Source organism: Linepithema humile, chromosome 1 (genome assembly GCF_040581485.1).
Source record: "Linepithema humile isolate Giens D197 chromosome 1, Lhum_UNIL_v1.0, whole genome shotgun sequence".
Taxonomy (NCBI): Eukaryota; Metazoa; Arthropoda; class Insecta; order Hymenoptera; family Formicidae; genus Linepithema; species Linepithema humile.
In genome coordinates this window covers 28,439,732-28,459,222 of record NC_090128.1, presented here as the reverse complement: position 1 = coordinate 28,459,222, position 19,491 = coordinate 28,439,732, and the positions used below count along the sequence as shown (strand labels likewise).

The 19,491-nt window shown below is 40.6% G+C and overlaps 1 protein-coding gene across 44 annotated transcripts in view; it reads right to left on the bottom strand.

Moving 5' to 3' along the window:
- The window catches only part of LOC105669058 (MAP7 domain-containing protein 2), a 159,625-nt gene that overhangs the window by 14,668 nt on the left and 125,466 nt on the right, over positions 1 to 19,491 (bottom strand). For 25 of the 44 annotated variants that reach the window (XM_067356842.1, XM_067356856.1, XM_067356878.1 and 22 more), the window contains 5 exons: positions 9,069 to 9,137; positions 4,056 to 4,115; positions 2,094 to 2,162; positions 1,053 to 1,242; positions 486 to 832 (listed from right to left, as the gene is read on the bottom strand). In XM_067356842.1, the coding sequence (XP_067212943.1) occupies positions 486 to 832; positions 1,053 to 1,242; positions 2,094 to 2,162; positions 4,056 to 4,115; positions 9,069 to 9,137 (735 nt within the window). The remainder of the gene's footprint in view (positions 1 to 485; positions 833 to 1,052; positions 1,243 to 2,093; positions 2,163 to 4,055; positions 4,116 to 9,068; positions 9,138 to 19,491) is intronic. The other 19 variants (XM_067356905.1, XM_067356888.1, XM_067356864.1 and 16 more) reach the window with 2 other exon arrangements.

Here is a 19,491-nt window from a genome sequence, read left to right as displayed (position 1 = left end):
TGATAAATCGAGCACAGAGAGCTTCACATTATTCACGTCAACTGCAAATATTTCGATAAAGAAGATACGATGAAAATCACACTGTCCTTAAAAAAAAAATAAAAAATATAATACTAATTAAATATAGAATTTATCAATGCGTTTGTAATACGCAGTCTTAAGAGATTAAATGATCGCGCGATACGTATCGAACAAAATATATATTTCTTCCAACTTAAATAAGAAATGCAAATATGCACTGTTCAGAAATTCCTATCCTCTTCAGAATCTGCCAAAGAATCTTTATCGAAAATCGTTCTCGTAGAATAGAATGCTCAAATGTACAGCAAGTTTAACATCGCGCGCTGAAAGGGTTAATCGAATTTCCATGTGCGATGTGTAGTTACGTGTTCACATTAATGTGATCGCCCTCGATTGCTCCTCGGTGAAATTCACCGTGAATTCGCGCGATTTGATTGATATTTTGGAGAGACATATCGACTGACCTTCGCCGGGCTTTCGGTCGAGCCCGCCGGCGGAAGTGGCTCGTTTTTTGCTGCCGTCCAGTTCCCGCTCGGAGGACCTCCTCGTGAGGGGTTGTGCCGCGGAAAACATCATGACGTTGGTGGTGGAGGTGGCCCTGCGAGTGCCCCAGAAGGTAGCGCCGCCGGTGTCGGCGGGCTCCAGCATCCGCGGCGTGGAACTGCCAAACGCAAAGACGATATGCGACCTCTCGTTCCTCCTCTTCGCTTCGATACGCGCCTCCCTTTCCTGATTTTTGCGAAGGATCGCCTCCCGTCTCTCTCGTTCCGCCTCGCATATTAGCCGTTTTCTCTCCTCCACTTGATTTCGTCTGCGCAAATAAAATATCCAAGCGTGATTATTATAATGGAGTAGAAAGCGATTCTTCTCGATACATTAATCTTTCTCGTAAAAAATTTAGAAAGTAATTAACGCGCGTAAAAGTTAAAACTACGTTTTTTTTTCGCTTTTCATTAGACATTAATTGGAGCAATTCGTTGGAGCAAGTATAAATCTTGTCGAATTCGACGCTTCCAGCGGGAATAACAAACCTGTCGTTGTCACGCGATCTGAGCTCGTCGATTCGTCTTCGTCGCTCCTCCTCGCGCTGCTCGCGGAAGCGTTGCGCGGCGAGCGCCTGCTGCCTGAGCTCTTCCAGCTTTCGCTGCCGCTCCTCGTTCTGCCTCTCGCGGACGAGCTTCGCCCTGTCCAAATCCTTCGAGCTTCCCGTCGACTCCCGTCCTGAGAACAGCCACGCAAAGGGAACTTTATTCGCTGTCCGACTGTCCAAACTAGTTGCAAATACTTAGTTTGTATCGTACACTTTTCGATCCAGGTAAAACTCGGTTAAAGACAAACGCATTTTTCTCTTTTTAAAATGTTATACGAAGCAATTTGTAATTATATCTTTACTCAATTATATGTTTAGTATAAAAATAAGCAAGTGTAAATAATGAAAACAATTATGTGTATCAAACAGTATAAAAGATAAGAAGAGTCTTAAATAATTTCAGACAAATGTATTGCAGCGTAATTATATCCGAGTAATTTTAAACTGAGAAAAATAAGATAAGAGATAAATTAATAAAAATTTAACACAGCAATTCAAATAAATGTGTTAAAAGAAATGTTATCATAAATAATAAATTGTTAAAAATAACTTATATGTTAAGATAGGAATAGGAATAAAATAATTAGGGAAATGTGCTGACCTCATCTCACTACTCACTAGAACAAAAAAATCTACAATACGTCGATATGATAGTGAAAATAATTATTTACAAAATGTACAATCCAAGATAAAAAAGATTTATTGTACGATAAAAGTGCTTCATATTAAAAAAATGTACTTCTAGCATGAATAAAATTTTAGCGTATTAAATCAAAATATGCGAAAGAAACGTGAAACATAATAACTACCACCGTTATCTGTCAAAACTGATGTTAAAAGTGTTAAGAGGCGCTGATGGTTCGTTAATCATCAAAATAAGAGATGCGCGCCATTGAAATAAGAGAGAGAGAGAGAGAAAGAATCTAGTGAGAAGGAAAAGGGAACGTAAAGGTCTGTACAGTGCCCTTGAAAACGTTGGTACCTTCATTTTCGTAAGGACGATCGCCGTCGAGGGAGTCCTCGTCGTAGAAGCTTCGCCGGCGCTTCACATCTGCCGAGAAGAAAGCGAGACATGTGCGTGTGCACATAAGATTCGAGTATTAAGACTGCGGCACGTACGGATGAATGAATGAGTGTATGAATGCATGTTATGGCATGCATCCGCCGTGTATGGCGGTATGCAAATGTGTACACGCGCAGTTAAAGCGAGTGATTTTACATGCGACATGTGGTTGCTCGTGTTAATGCAAAGGCTGCTGGATAACGGCGAAGAAGAATAATGAGTGCATCGTGAATGGTTTTAATATCACTAGGTTCTGTTAACTTCTGAGATACATAATGCAAATACGATATTTCATTAATAATACAATTAAGATTTAAAAACAAAAAGGAGTAAAAAAAAAAAAAAACTAAAGATAAAATAAATCCATGCTTATTTGTTAGTGATTAATTGTCACAATATTAATACAAGGTGCGTTTTTCTTTCTACGGTTTTTCTCTCCGTTTAAATTGTAATATTATCTTTGCGATATTTCTATTTTATAAAATGACAGATTCCATTTTCTCAATCTTCTATAATTTCATCGTGCGCGATGGAATTACAATTCTCTCCCGTCCGCCTTTTAATTTCCTCGAAAAAGATAATCGGACAGTGAGAAAAGACTGCAGAGCGAATAAATCCGCTCTTCGGGCAACATCGTTCCGTAAGTCCTCATTTTACAAGCACGATGAAAACGATGTTATCGCTTCGTATGACATACCTACAACGAAATCTTTTCTACTGAGCGCAATATTAAAAACGACGGCCGCATTCATCGAGAAATTTTCAAAGCGACCTGTGTAAAAAATTGCTGGTTGCACGACTTTATTACATGGATCAAGAGATAATTCCACACAGAAAATTTCACGTGTCTAGCGTAATCTGATAGTACAGCAAGAAATCTTGACAGGGGAAATGCAAGGGACAACATCAGGATTACAAGAAAACGTAATTCACTGTAAGGTAATCCGCTTTTAGCGCATGAACATTTTTACAATCTTCAAGAAGTATAATTTATAATATGCGGAATCTTATACATTACAGCTGTAATTGTTAAATGGGATGCAACTTTCGCAATATTAATATGCAAAAAACATAAACTTCATAAACTCCATAAACTTCACCAACGTTTGTTATATTCATAAAGTCGTCAAAGGATTAGCGCTCAAGCCGGGAGGTGTTAATTATTCGTTGAAACACGCATTCCAATATACAATTGCCGAATCATACGATCCGTTAGCTTTGCTGTCCACCGTGAATGGATTTGTTTTTCACGACTTCCGCAAATAACGCTGACCGAAAAATCCATGAAAACTGTTCGATTCTGCTAAATAGCTCGGGAATAGCAACTGACAGGCTGGTGCACACGCATATCGGCAATTGTGAACTACAAGCAATATCATTTCGCGGGTTGCAGCTGGGAGAAGAAATGTGTGTCACGACCCATATTCACAGTACACGTTCCACGCTCATATGCGGCGATTGCCCGATTCTCGTGCCATATTTACAGTCAGTTAAATACGATCGTTGCGAATAAAATTCAGAATCATTTTTCGTTACATAAAGGCGTGAATATGGGACGGATTTGTGCGAATAACGTTAATCCTTCCAACTGCATTGATATCAGCTGTTCTAATTCCAAATTGCAAATTGGAGCATATTAGTCGCGCGTTGATCTTTTATAACATAAATCACGATTCATCGGGTCTTCTCGATAACGAAAATATAACCATAATATTATCTTTAATTTCTCGATCAATTATTTGACAAAAGTTCGGCGCTAACAAGTTGGGCTGCACAATCGCGCGCGGGTTCTCTCGAATGGAAATGGCGCGACAAGTCCGTGCAAAGTTCCACACAAGGCACTCAACCGGTTATCGGCGCACACCGATCAAACCTGCATACCTGGCAAAGCGAGAGGATCATCGTCACTGCCGATCTGGGCAAACCAGTGCATCGTTTGCTCTGCGGAAGACAAATTCGAGGATATACGATTCTCCGGGAGTTATTGTGCAAATAAAGCTCCGGTCCGCCGGCGATACTGGTCGCGCAATAAGCACTGTCATTGTATCGGCGAGAGGCGCGCAATCGCGGGCTTTGCGAGCACAAAAGAGGAGATATCAAAGTGCATCGCTGCAGTGTTTACACTCGACTGGCTTAAGTCAATATCGTTTACTCAAAGATGACGCTTATCGCGCACATTGTATCACGTTGCAACGTTTCGATTGCGACACACTTTACACGCTTGATTATCATTTCCGCGGAGGATTGTTCAAAACGCTCTTTCCATCTCTTCTTCAAATTGGTTACATATCTTCTTTATCATCGTTAATAATTAGAAAGTAACAACTTTCAATCTACTACGTGAATGCGATGAATAATTACGTATCTATAAATAATTTTACCTGTCCGCAATGAGGTCGCTCATTAATAAATTTCTACGTATCCACGAAATTACATTTTCATCAAGTGGCGAAGTATTGATTGGCAACTCGTTATCTCACGCACACATAACCGATTACGAAGTCGTTCGTCATTCATTGATGTTACATCAATTCGATAGAAACCGCACTCTCCCGCTTACAGCCGTTGCAGTCGCTAATTGCAATGTGGCTGGCTTATTTTTTTTTCGTTGATGATTCGTTTTCGACAAACGTCATCGAGAACGACCGTCGGAGGCTGCCAATAGTTTCCGGCCGTTGATTGCAAATGCTAGGCGAGAGGGAATAAGTGCGAAGAAGAGAAAAAAAGGATAGACCTACCGCTGATGATAATTAGACATGTCATTAGTAATGCAGACGTGAAATCGAACGAGCGAGAGAGAGAAAGAGAGAAAAAATGCGAGCTCTGCGAGAACGAGAGGATATTCACGAATGCTGAATCATGTCGGAAACGTACGGAAAAGTTTTCGATGATGGATTGCAAGCAGCGAAGAATTTTTTAAATAACACGTAGTAGTGAAAAGCTGTTTTTTCTTTTACCGAAGATAGAAAATTCCCTTGCATGCAAATGTAATTTAAAATACAGCTCCAAATCGAATCACTGAAGTAACTCGATATTATAAAGTCGTTCGAGTGGAGCGTTCTGAAAAACGATGAAATATTTATGAAAGTTTAATCATTATTAATGGAAAATAATATAACGTGTAGCACTTATATGTTTCAGAACCGATATTGGGATAAACAACGTTAATCTGATACAATACGGAGAACCTTGTGCGTCTCGCACAGGTTATGCAACTGCATTCCTATAACAGATGAAAGCGACGGCGGAAAAGCACGCCTCGATTCCCTCCTGTTCCGCCCATTATCCCGATCAAAAAGATTTTTCTCCTTCGGCGGAGAGCAAGGAATTTCACAAGACGTCAGAATGGAGGTAATGATACGTCGCTGTTTCGTCAAAGCGTCATTTCTGTGGAACGCAGTCGCGCGAAATGCGCTGCCTAACATTGCACGCAGTTCCCGCAGCAGTTAATCTTCCGTCATTCGGAGACGCGTAGACGCACAATGAGCCCCGATCCATCTCTCTGAAAGCTGTCCTTCGCACAATATCGCCGTTAATTCTCCCCTTTTGACGGTCGGAATGAAATGGCGAGTGAAAAACAAGGCGGTCGAGCGCAAATGTGACGTGCGAGATATTAGACTTAAAATCATGGACTGCGAAATATTGAAAAAGTCTGCATAATTACGTTCATTGTAATGTGATATATTCATAAATTTCCTGAATGGGAAAACAATTACATTTTCAATATGCGTATAAATGAAGCGTCACAACTCTTTTGTAATCTTAAAAATCGCCAGGTTAAAAAAATTTAACTTAAACTGTTCGCTGATGAACGCGCCTCCTTTTTGCAATATTTATTGCAAAAAGAAGGCGCGTTCATCAGCGAACAGTTTAAGTTAAATTTTTTTAACCTGGCGATTTTTAAGATTACAAAAGAGTTGTGACGCTTCATTTATACGCATATTGAAAATGTAATTGTTTTCCCATTTGCAATAAGTTTCTTGTTGCGAGAAGCAATCCTCTGCGACACAGTGTTACGTAGATATTCATTAAGATCCCCTGACGATGTTTACAGTGCGTCCGCAATTTTGAAGCGCGAGAAGAATCGATGGGCAACGAGATAACCGAGACAATTTAACGAATGGAGGACGGCCGGCGGCGCATAGAGCGATGCGCTCGTTCGGGCTTGCGCATCTATCGCAAAGCTGCAGCCGCGATCGTCTCGAGGGCTCAAGCGCTGCAAAATCCGCCGGTGGATACACGCGCCTCTGTTAATCTCCCTTCGTCTGGAAGTGGGTCGGAAAACAATGAAATCCGTCATCGTTTCCATCCCTTGCTGCTACGAAAGTTGTCTTTCCGATCCCCCGCCCGTCCCTCTGCGCTCTCTCTTTACCTCCGGCTTTACCTCGCGAATCCTCCATTCATCCCTCCGGCTATTCTATCTTATTCACCTTGCTCGAAGGACGGTGTCGGAAAACGCGAACAAATACACGTCGGTTTAAGAAATGACTTTTTAAGAAGGCATTGCCGCACGACTCGAGCAACACAGTTCGCTCTCGTGTTGTGTGCGATGATCTTTTCTTTCGCGTTTGCCGAAGTGATAATTAATGTGCAGAGTGACGCGAAGATGTTCAGACGTAGTACACGTTCGGGGAAATATGTCTGATTATAGGTAAAAAGATTATAGACAATGCACTATTTACCTTCCAATGAGCAATCCGTATGAAAAATTCTGCTTTAATAAAATTTTGCTTTAAGCTATATCCTTTTTTTTATAATCTTCAGCTGCTACTAATAGTTTAATTTTTAGATAGTACGTTGCTTATTAATTATACAGTATTCAACGTGAAATATTTTTCAGAAATTTCATGTTTATCTCGATTCAGCTACAAATAATTCAACAAGCCTGTGGTAATTGTGTGTGGGCCGTTTTAATGCAGGCGAAAAAGGGTGATGGTTAGGAATTATCCTCATTTTTCATTCCCTAGGGTGCTACTGTGTAGGTAGGTTTACTAATATTTAACGAATAAACGTGCTCTTTAAGCACGGATAATGCCGTTGAAATTTCGAATTTAAAGTCTTGATAATTCTTCTTCGTCCGCTGGTTATATAAATAAAAGCACTTTAAACTCTTCGTAAGTATCTCGACAGTTTTTAAAAAGGAAAAAAAAACAGTCTGGAGAGAGAAATGTACGTATGAATATTTCTTTTCCATGAAAAAAATATACCCTCCCACTTTTCTCTTTTTAAGCATGTCTCCGATAACACGCAATGTTAAAATATGACAAATTCTATCGTATTTTTAAGAAAATACAATTAAATTTAATATTAAATTTAATGAATTGTCCGACGGATTACACATACGTTTGTTCGGCGCATGAAGCTCGTTGATTTAGATTTAATTACATCAGTCACTGAGACGTATCTAATTACGCAATCGCGCAATAAATTACATCGCGTCCTTTATTGATTTTTTGAACACACCGCCGTGCACGACCGAGCGAAGAACTTATTATCGATTTCACGGATTCTCTCAACAATTGATTAAACTAGCGACTTCTCTGATAAAGCTACGGAGTGGAAGTAAGACGTTATTAAATCCACTTTACCGTTTCGCTGGGAGAATCGGCAGGATTGCATTCGTTATCTATCGCGATTTGGAATACGTACTTTGGATTCGACGCGATTCTGCGGTTTTCCGCGCGAGATTAATATCGTTATCGATTGGAATATCGGTGACGTAGCGGTTGGATAAAGCGTTTCGATTAAAATTCGCGAAAGACTATGAATTTATTCGAGAATGTTTTGCGCGAACTAATCTTTTTCATGCATTTTCGCAAAATGGATTTAATTTTCAGAGTAAACAGATGAATTTCATAATTTCGTAATCATTTTATATTACTACAGAATTTAAATATAGTTGAAATATAACACAATTTACGCTGAATATTCAGTATTTGTTCAGTCTAACTAAGAGAATTAAGAGACAAAAGAATATAAAAATATATTAAAACTAATTAACAAATGCATTTTTAACAAATTTGTGACAATATAATAATCAACATCGTGATAATGTGATAATACCGTATCTCTATAAGTAGTCCATATTTTTTCGCACTTTGAACGCGAAAACTACGACATACTCATCGAAGTGTTAAAGTGCTTTTGCAGGACTCTCGAATAAAAATTGGCCTATACCCGACTTGTATGCCTGTGTAACCATTTGTACCACAAATAAATGTTCAAGCTGTGCTGTCAAGCGCCACAGAAACGTCGGCAAACGTGGGATACGATATTAAAAACTGCATCGCGCCCAAATCCATCGTGTAAATGCAAAAAGCCACTGTGAGAGGTATATCCTCGAGCATCGCGCTCGCTATGAAGTAATGAAAAGTTCACGGGCCGGCGTTTTAGAATTTTGACACAAGCCGGCCAGGATACATCGAGGTAGTTGGGTGAAAAAAAGCTAGGCAAACTAAACTCTAGAGCACCAGCTACCGAACATTTTCTTAACCACCATGTTGTATCTCGCATCAATCTCGTAATGAAGACATTGGTTTGAAATAACATTTCCGCATATTTGTAGAAATGTTAAAGATTGCCTGTTAAAGTATTTTTTTAAATTATTATCACCAAAAATATATAATTCTAAAGATTGCCTGTTAAAGTATTTTTTTAAATTATTATCACCAAAAATATATAATTCTAAAGATTGCCTGTTAAAGTATTTTTTTTAATTATTATCACCAAAAATATATAATTCTGTCTGCAAAGTGTGTATTTCCATTTCCATTTCGAGATACAATGTGACTTTTTCTATTCGGTGGAATATAGTGCTGCGCTAGATATTGCCGCACGCTTTTAGCAAACAAGAGTGCCCTAAATGCAATTCATTGCATTCGATGTCGAACTTACCCTTCGTGAGAGAGTGGCGATTGTGTGCAGAACTGGACCTTTGGTTAGTTTCCTCAGGAGCGGCTCCAGCTGCAAAAACAAATTTATCCACATCAAACAACTGTCTTCTACCGTTGTCAACGCTAGTTATTGAATATGCAAAGACATATTACGGCGTTTGATAAAAATTTAATTAAAAGCAGCCGCTCTTCGATATAATATACCGTTTCAAATGACACCTGGTATCTACATTCCAGTAACCGTATTAATTTCTCGCAGCGGGAACAACTAGTTCATCTGATGAATAACGGATAATTTAATTAAAGTTACTTCGGATTATTAATTAATTAAATTCTGAATTTAATTCAGGATTATCGATTCGCAATATTATTGATTGAAAATTACACAACATAATTTTCTTACTCAAATCTCGCAGACGCGAGGAAGATTTATTCAAGGTACTGTCGTTAAGCGACTGAGAAGTTCCATCTGTCGCATTTAATCCCTAACAAAATCACGATACCGGCAGTAAGCGAGACGAGACACCCGCATACATGAAGAAATTGCATTATGCCGACGAGTATCGAACCGTTCTGCGTAAGATAAGGGCGAGGCGCTGCGTATTAGATGCGCGACGTGTATGCACGGTGCGGGTGGTTGAACTTCGACATTTCGCGGAGAAGGACTCTTCCTTCCATATTACTCGGAGACATTCACCGATTCAATTGGGTGGAACTTGGGTGCGCGTTCGAACTAGTGAAAAGATTCGATATGCAGGCTCATGTACTCTGAATGAGACATATATCTTGAGGCGTAATTCACTTCGAGACTCGATGGATTCCGCTCTTATTTGTGCGAATTCTGAGGAACTTTATAGCTACTTAATTTCGAGAGTGATTGTAAGTGTCGAAGGGCAGGTGAGCAGAAGAAGTAAAGGGATGATACATTCTTACGGAAATTGAGAGCTATTTTTATTAATGGATTTCAACTCACAAATCTATTTTTCAAACGGACCACATTATATTTTAAGAAAAAATACATTAAATAAGAATAAATATGCAGAATAAATAGATCTTTAATTATAATACAGAAATAATCCGACCTTTGGTTATCTATATTTATAATTAATTTACGAAAAATTGCTTTATATAATATTCTTCGTCTAAAAACTGGTAAAATTATCATATTTAAATTTAAGCATAAAATGCTAATAAAGAATAATATTCTTCATTTACGTAGCAAGAGAGTTATTTTTAATTCACTTGTAGCGATAAACTATCGGCCATTAAAAGGGCTAAATTATCTCCTCCCACTTGCATAAGGAGAGACGGAAAAGAGTACTTGGATTCTAATTTCGGCCGCGGATAGAATTTTAAAGCGAGGATAGAGAGCGAGTGGAGCATAATCCGAGTTGGCAGCGAATCTCACTTTCCATAGCTTAAAGTATCGGGCGGTGGATAATGACGCAGAACGACGTTGGAGGAGGACGCTAACGATGATAACGCGCGGCGCTTATGGCGAAGAAAAAGCGTTTTATCGCTCATCGTTGCCGTTCGCCATCGGTGGCCGTTCTTAAACATCCTTCCTCGCTAAATTCGCGCTATTAAGACGTCGGCGTCTGGCGGTAATGAGCACGGAGAGGCCGAGACGCTGATCAACTTCGTCGGCACATAATCTTCGGAAGGCGAGGACGACCGACGTGCATCGTGAAAGGAAACGCGAGACACGGGGAGAGAGAGAGAGAGAGCGCGGAAAGCCGGAGAGAAACCCTTTGTGGATTAAAGCCGAACGTCGGAGGTACTTTGGAAAGCGTCGTGGCGATTTGTTAGGACTGAAAGAAATCTTGTTGAAAGGAGAGTAGAATTCGGCGCGAGGGCGGCGTTTAACGACGTGCTCGCCGGTCTGGTTTTCAGCTCACGTGCGTCATGAAGTAACAGTTGGTTTTTCGCCGACTTTAAAGACACTTACATCGTTATTAATTCTTTCAGTTACAATACAAAAATCATGTTTTATTCATTTCAGCCGGATTAGTTTCAATTCACACCAATCAACAGAAAATTGTAAAAATTGCGGCGAAGTGTTCGGAATGAGAGTGTACTGTAAAAGAATTCGAGGAATTGTACAGCTTGAAATTGTAACGGCTTACAATGTGTTGTCGAAAGAGCACTTTTCAGTACTGCATTGCTCCTACAAAATAGTGCAAAATTTATAAAATCGTGTACATTACATACATTTACCAAATTTACCAAAATTTTTGCGGTACAGAATAATTTCATAACCTGTGAGATTCGCTTTGAATGTCGTATCTGAAATCCAGAAGCTAGAATTTATGGGGATTTACTCTATTAATTGTCTCAACATTCCGTACAGGAAAAAGCACCTGGTAACGAATGTTTCGGAAATCACGCTTGGTAATCTCTAAACGTTTCCACGTTTCGCAGATTGTTTTTTCGAGGGATTAAATCACGTTATCCCGCGCGCGGCGAAATCGCTTTTACGTGTCACTGACGTGGCACGAATGGCGTTTCGCGCGAATTTAGACACACTTGGGACTGCAGCGAAAATGCAAAGCGGAATAAAAGAACGGCCGCGCGAGAATAAACATGAGTACGCGAGCTCTTGCATAACGAGCGGCCTCGTCGAGCAGCTCCGCGAACGCGATGCTACATAATCTCGCGATTTACCGGTCGCCGGCGCGAACAGGCCGTGTTGCTACCTGACTGCACCTGTTTGTGTCTACGACAAACAGTGCTACGTAAAAGCATTCGCCGGCGAAAAACTGCATAATTCAGTCGGCGGGGTTTTAAAAATTTTGTTCGGTTCTAAAGAGTACAACGGAGAGAAAGATTCCGTTCTAAGTTTCTGTTGGAAATATTCTAAAATAAAATTCAAATAGCGCGGGCTACAGCCCAACGGAGCGCCGCAGCTAGGATATCGAGACGGCCCTGATCCATGGAGGGGGAATCGATGCACGCATAGCAGCATGCGTGTCTTAGCAGTATTGCGCGACTAATCCCCCGTTACAACGGTGGTATAAAGCTAACGTTTTTATAAGAGGAATAACCAATAAATAGTTTTCAGTACGATTCAGTTTGTTTTTAGAAAGCGGGTTTGACTCCCTCACCCCCTTATATTATAAAAGTTTCTAACAAATCAGAAGTGGGATAAAACAACGTGCTTAATACTTGCGACCTCCTGAGTGATACGACGAATCTGTCGGCGGAAATGGGTCGCCATAAGTCACGGCGTGATTCTGGGCGTAGCAGCTCAAAACGCAAAAGAGATCGTTCGTCATCGTCTTCTACGTCTGAGAGTGAGAAGAGGCGACGAGATGAGCGTTTCAATAAATTAGAACGCATTGTGGAAAGCTTGGACCGGCGATCGCAGACACGAGGATCGTGCATCCATAAAGGAGACGAACAAATGATTCCTTTATTCGATCCATCAAAGGATGACCTTGTAATAGAAAAATGGATCGAACACGTGGACGAACTAGCGGCGCAGTACGATTGGGACGAAAAGGCAATCATGAGATTGATACCGTCTCGTTTGAAAGGCCATGCTCGATTATGGTACGATACGCGACAGCAACTAGCTGTTACATGGACAGAAACAAAGGAAATATTACGACAACAATTTCGTAAGTCTGTACCGTTCAGCAAATTATTTAAGGAAGCCGCGTTGTACGAAACTAGTCTGGGTCAATCGCTTGGGGACTATTGCTTTCAGAAATTAAACAAGTTACGTAAGTTAAATATTAGTATCCCGGATGAATACTTAATCGACGCAGTAATCGGCGGAATTACAGATACACACGTTGCAAGAACGGTACGTTCCGCGCAGCATACCGATGCTAACTCATTATACGCGTACATGACTACTTTGGGAAACGTGCCGGTAAAAAGCGAAAGAGGTAAAGTATTCGGATCTGGTAATAGAAATGATCGAAAAGAGCAACATTCGAACGCGTCGCAGCAGGGTCGATCGCGGGCCTCAAACGAAGCGTCGACGGATAACAAGGCTAGTGACGACAAGGATAAGGGCAAACACCAAATTAAATGTTTTAATTGCGGTAACATAGGGCATATTGCAAAAAAGTGTCGGAAGCCGCGAGTAGAATGCGAACGATGCCACCGCTTAGGGCATTGTAGCAACGAATGTCCGCGTCAGAAAAACGTGAACGTAGTAAAAGGGGCCGAGTGTGCCACGAATTTATATGAGCGAGCGATGTTTGTCAATCAACACAAGGTTAGAGGCTTAATAGATACGGGAAGTAGCTGCACATTGTTGCGAGCATCCATAGCTGATAAATATAATATAACTGTATTGTTAACACCGAACGTCGTACTGAAAGGTTTTGCCGGACAATTGGTAACAAGCGATAAATCAGCATTCATTAATGTTCAGATTATGGAGGCATCGGCGCAAGTTAACGCAATAATTGTACCTGATTGTTATCTTAATTATGACGTAATTATTGGTCGAGACTTTTTAGAACAGGAGCATATTGTAACGATTAAGCGCCGTAACACGTTATTATTCAAGCAGTTAGCGCTCATTAAGAATGCATCTGACGACATTGTCACTGCTAACTTTTTGGATGTAATAACTACCAAGGTCAGTACAGGCGATACAGCCAAGTCGGCACAACGGCCATACGGTCAACTCATTCAAGAATTCAGCGATTGCATTTCCTCGTCGATGCGAAACTTAGGAAAGACAAATTCCGCGTCACTAAGTATCCGCTGCACTTCAGATGTGCCAATTGTTTATCGTCCTTATCGTTTAGCCGAACCCGAAAAACAGATAGTGAGAGGGATAGTGCAGGAACTTTTAGAACACAACATTATTCGCGAGTCAAGTTCACCGTATGCAAGCCCTATTTTATTAGTGAAAAAGAAAAACGGTGAATACCGTATGTGTATAGATTATCGTAAACTTAATGCTATCACGATAAAAGATAAGTATCCTATCCTATATTGATTGAGGATCAAATTGACAAGTTAGGAGGTAATCGGTATTTCACGGGCCTAGACTTAGCATCCGGATATTACCAAGTACCGGTAGCAGATGATTCCATTGAAAAAACGGCGTTTGTGACTCCGGAGGGTCATTACGAATTCCTGCGTATGCCCTTTGGGCTGACTAACGCGCCAGCCGTTTTTCAGCGCCTAATGGATAGGGTACTAGGAAATTTAAAGGATTCTATCGCTTTTCCGTACTTGGACGACGTCATAATACCATCTAGAACTATAGAAGAAGGCATAGCTCGATTACGTCAGATATTGGAAGTATTTCGCGCGCACCAATTAACTCTTAAGATAGACAAGTGCACATTCTTTGCAGAATCGATCGAATATCTAGGAAGAGAGATTAGCGAGGAAGGGGTACGACCCGGGCGACGCAAGGTCGACGCGATATTACGGATGGAATCACCGAATTCAGTAAAGCAAGTACGACAGCTGGTAGGGTTAGCTAGCTACTTTAGGCGGTTTATTGAGAATTTCGCAGGGATTATTGAACCGCTAACGAGATTAACAAGGAAGGACGTACCGTGGAAATGGGAAGAAGCACAAGAAACAGCTGTTAAGACGATTAAAGCTAGGCTTATAACCCGGCCGGTATTAGCAATCTTTGATCCGAGTAAAACGACTGAAGTTCACACTGACGCGAGCGCGGTAGGAGTAGGTGCTATACTGTTACAGGAAAACAATGGTAAGATGACTGTAATAGCGTATTACAGTAAACAAACTACGTCGGATCAACGTTGCTACCATTCGTATGAGTTAGAGACGATGGCAGTCGTTCTGGCACTACGATATTTCCGGGTATACTTACTAGGATTGAAGTTTAAAGTCGTAACCGATTGTGCTGCACTGCGAACGACGTTTTCTAAGCGAGATTTGCTACCAAGGATCGGTCGATGGTGGCTTGAAGTACAAGAATTCACATTCGATATCGAGTACCGGGCAGGATCAAAAATGGCACACGCAGATGCTCTTAGTAGAAATCCAATACCAATCGAATTAGAAGTAACACAGGTGGACGTGACGGAAGGTGATTGGATACTGACCGCTCAATTGCAGGACGACCAATTGTTAAGAATCCGATCAATTCTTTCATGCGGAAAATCGACGAGCGAAACAAAGCACTATTTTGACGAATATCTAGTTAAGGATGATAAACTATACAGACGACTAGATGATAAAGCTAAGGCATGGGTAGTACCACGAAACGCGCGGATGCAAATCTGCAAATTATGTCACGACGACGCTGGGCATTTAAGCGTAGAAAAGACATTAGAACGAATCAAACGTAACTATTGGTTCGCAGGTATGCGACGTTTTGTGACAAAATACGTACATGCCTGTTTAAATTGTGCATACTACAAACATACGGCTGGAAAGAAACAGTGCAAATTAAATAGTATCGATAAAGTACCGGTTCCATTTCATACTATTCACGTCGATCACGTTGGTCCTTTCGAGCTTAGCCGAAAGCGTCATAAGTTTCTTTTCGTTATGGTGGACGGCTTTACAAAGTTTACGCTGATAGAGCCGGTAAAGGATCAAAAGACATGTTATGTTGTAAAAATTCTGACTAATTTGATCTGTCTGTTTGGAGTCCCTAGCAGGATCATTAGCGACAGAGGAACGGCCTTCACATCGCAAGCATTCCGTACGTTTTGTAACGCATACGGCATTAAACAGGTGCTAAACGCTGTCGCCACGCCACGCGCCAATGGTCAGTGCGAAAGATATAACAAGACTATCGTACAAGCATTGGCTACTACGACGGCTGGGCAAGATCCACGAGATTGGGACCTAGCTGTAAAGCAGGTACAGAGTGCACTAAATACTATGCACAATAAGGGCATTAATTCGACTCCACTGAAGGCACTCATTGGATGCGAAACAAGGAGCGCTGCCGAGGCTCAACTGTTATCTGCTGTCCAGGACACGGTACACCGCCTAGACTTAGACGAATTGCGCCAGGAAATAAAAGCGCACATTGATCAGAATCAGCGCGAACAAAAGAGGAGATACGACAAGATGCGATCGGGCGCTAGAAAGTATCACGAAGGCGATCTGGTGTTGGTGCAAATTACTAGCGACCCCGCAACGGGTAGTAGTAAGAAATTGCATCCGAAATTTAAGGGACCCTTCCGGGTTTACAAGGTCCTCATTAACGATCGATACGAAGTCGAGGACTTACGAGAAGGGAGCAGACGACGTCGAACGGTAGTGGCAGCCGATCGAATAAAGCCTTGGATAGCGGTCTTAGACGCGTAAAAGAGTCTATAGTTACACGGACTGAGTCTGACAAAGTTACGTTAGTTCAGTTACACGGGCCAAGTCTGACGAGTACGACGGTGCTACGTTAGTTTGGTTATACGGACTGATCTTAGTTGATACAGTAGTATTGAACTAGTTCAGTTACACGGACTGAGTCTGACAGAATTACGTTAGTTCAGTTACACGAACTGAATCTGACGAGTACGACAGTGCTACGTTGGTTCAGTTACACAGACAGAACTAGCAGGCACACCGGTGCTGTACTAGTTACACGATTTACGTCTAATTGACACTGGTACTATACGGAGGTATTATACGAATGTCAGCATGCTCGTTGGTATTATGCGAAGCTGACTCAATTAACCACGACACACTGTACGTAAAGAACCATAGAGGGCTGACGGATGAAAACACTGCGGAAAAGAAGAATAACTGTCACATATACGTCGTGCCTGAGGACAGGCACTACATTCAGAATGGCCGAATGTTGGAAATATTCTAAAATAAAATTCAAATAGCGCGGGCTACAGCCCAACGGAGCGCCGCAGCTAGGATATCGAGACGGCCCTGATCCATGGAGGGGGAATCGATGCACGCATAGCAGCATGCGTGTCTTAGCAGTATTGCGCGACTAATCCCCCGTTACAACGGTGGTATAAAGCTAACGTTTTTATAAGAGGAATAACCAGTAAATAGTTTTCAGTACGATTCAGTTTGTTTTTAGAAAGCGGGTTTGACTCCCTCACCCCCTTATATTATAAAAGTTTCTAACATTTCTCTGCAATCTTTCTGAAAATTTTCAACAATTATTCAACATTAAACTTTTATAAATATTACTTATAAATATTAAAACATAATTTAAATTTGTCTTTTAAAAAAAAACCTCTATGTGCCACTGCGCATCTTGTTTGTACAACAAAATGTTATTTATACAATTTAAAAAAATCGATAAAAATAATTGTATCGAAAATTTGAGAGTTCTCGGATCCACCAAAGCTGGTAGCGTTATATCACATCCAACACCGCCGCTCGATAGTCAGCGCCGTTTCAATTTTTAAATGGACTCTTTTGTGTTCTCACACGAACTGAGTTCGCTTGGAACTGCCTTCGGGACGTGTAACAATTCTTATCGCACCTCGACAGCCCGGAGTTATATCCTCCCTACATCGCTACTTGGAGGAAAAAGCGAAGCCGCCCACCGGCGGCCATAAATTTTTGGGTATTCTCATGCAAAACAAGAGGGACGAGCAGCAATAAGGATGTGTGGAAAATTCGGAAGACGCGACATGGACATTTTCAATCAAATTTTTAAACCTCCTTACAGTGGAAATTAAATTTCGATTTTTTTTTACAGTTTAATAAAGTTTCCAACTTTTTTACAGCTTAATAAAGTTCTGAAACTTTCTCGCAGTTAAGATTAACAAGAAAATTTTTATGCAACTCTGATGGCTTCAAAAATTTTTTTAACATAAAATAAAATGAAGCTTAAGTCGCGTAAAGAAATAATAAAATGTACATAAAAATATAAATGCATAAAAATCGCATAAAGATTCTGTTGTTTTCAGCCGCGTTACGTACAGGCGATAAAAAGTTCAGCCGCGTTACGTACAGGCGGTAGAAAACTCGGTTTACTGTGTTGCATAAGAAATTCGCGCATACGACAGAAGCGATTTACATAAATCTACGCGTGAGGGTCTTATTGTTAATAAATTACCAACGAGAGTGAGAGGGAGAGTTATGGCGCGAATTAATTCTTTGCTTCATTTCCTGAAGGTGCGCGATAGCGAGATTCATTTGCAGGTCATTAAAGAGACCGGTGATTATCGCGCTGCGTTGCGTACACTTGAATGCACTTCAAGGCCCCGCGGGCAAACATCAGCAGCCGTTTAACTAGTTGGCAAATACACGTTAACGCGTTTAGCACGATAGTCGTTGATGGTTCCGCGCTGTGACGTGTGTACATATAAAGCACGCCGATATACAACATGATGCAAATCCACATTGAAAGCTTTCAAACTAGTTCTAGTATTAGGCGTTAAACTTACACAAGATTAAAATAATGTCTCGCTTATTTGCATTTCCATTAAAAATTGGTGGAGTTTTGTTGGACTAGTTCTTTTGCAAACGTCGATACAAAATGATTTTGTTCTCACATTTTCGTTTTGTAATTGCATAATTGAAACATTTATTACGATGTTGCAATTGGCACTAGATATAAGAATTATTATCTTATTTAGCACAAAATTTGACAAAAATTTTATTTTATCAAGAGATTATTAATGAAATTCTTTATTTAAATAGTGTTACTATACGATAGAGTCAGTTAAGCTCCATTTTTCTTTTCAATAGCGCTATTAACAATGCTACGGGTTTAATCGTACATCTCACGCATCGGGACAGATGAATTTGTATTGGCCAGTTTATCGAATGCTGAAGAGAGTTAATTGCCGTCGGGCACCGATAAAGAAAATAGCAGGTGCTCTCTAGAGCGTCCCGACGTGTGCCGGTTAATTATCGGCGACACGACGCCTCTCCGTACTTTGAAAAGGCGCTTAAATTGCCAGCAGCACAATCCGTGAGATAGCGTATCTCGATCGGACAATGGAGACTCGCCTCGCGTCGCAATTAAATCGTCGATCGTCCGAGTCGCTAATTGCGATGTCACGACACTATGGACTTCTCGCAAAGGAGAGTGTAAAGTAAGCGCGCGTCTTGTTTGTATCTCGATAAACTTCCATGGCATCTTTCAGCCAATTAATGCAGCACGATTCGATAATGAGCAATTTAAATTGAGATTGAAAGATTGTTGGTAGCAATGCATTCGCAACAATTTAAGTAATTATTTAATTATCCTTTCATTCAATATGTTACTAATTAATCTAAACAAGTCGAAAATGTCCATAATTACAATCGCGACAAAATATCTGCAATTAGATATGTTTTCACATACACACACACACACACACACACACACACACACACACACACACACACACACACACACACACATTAAAAATGCAATTTATTAAAATATATTAACCTTCAGTATACTAGAAAAAATAACCATCATCATTTATCACTTGAGCCCAATAAATTCTTTTCATCTCAATCAACTCTTGTTAAATGTCAATTCTTAATTAAAATTGCTC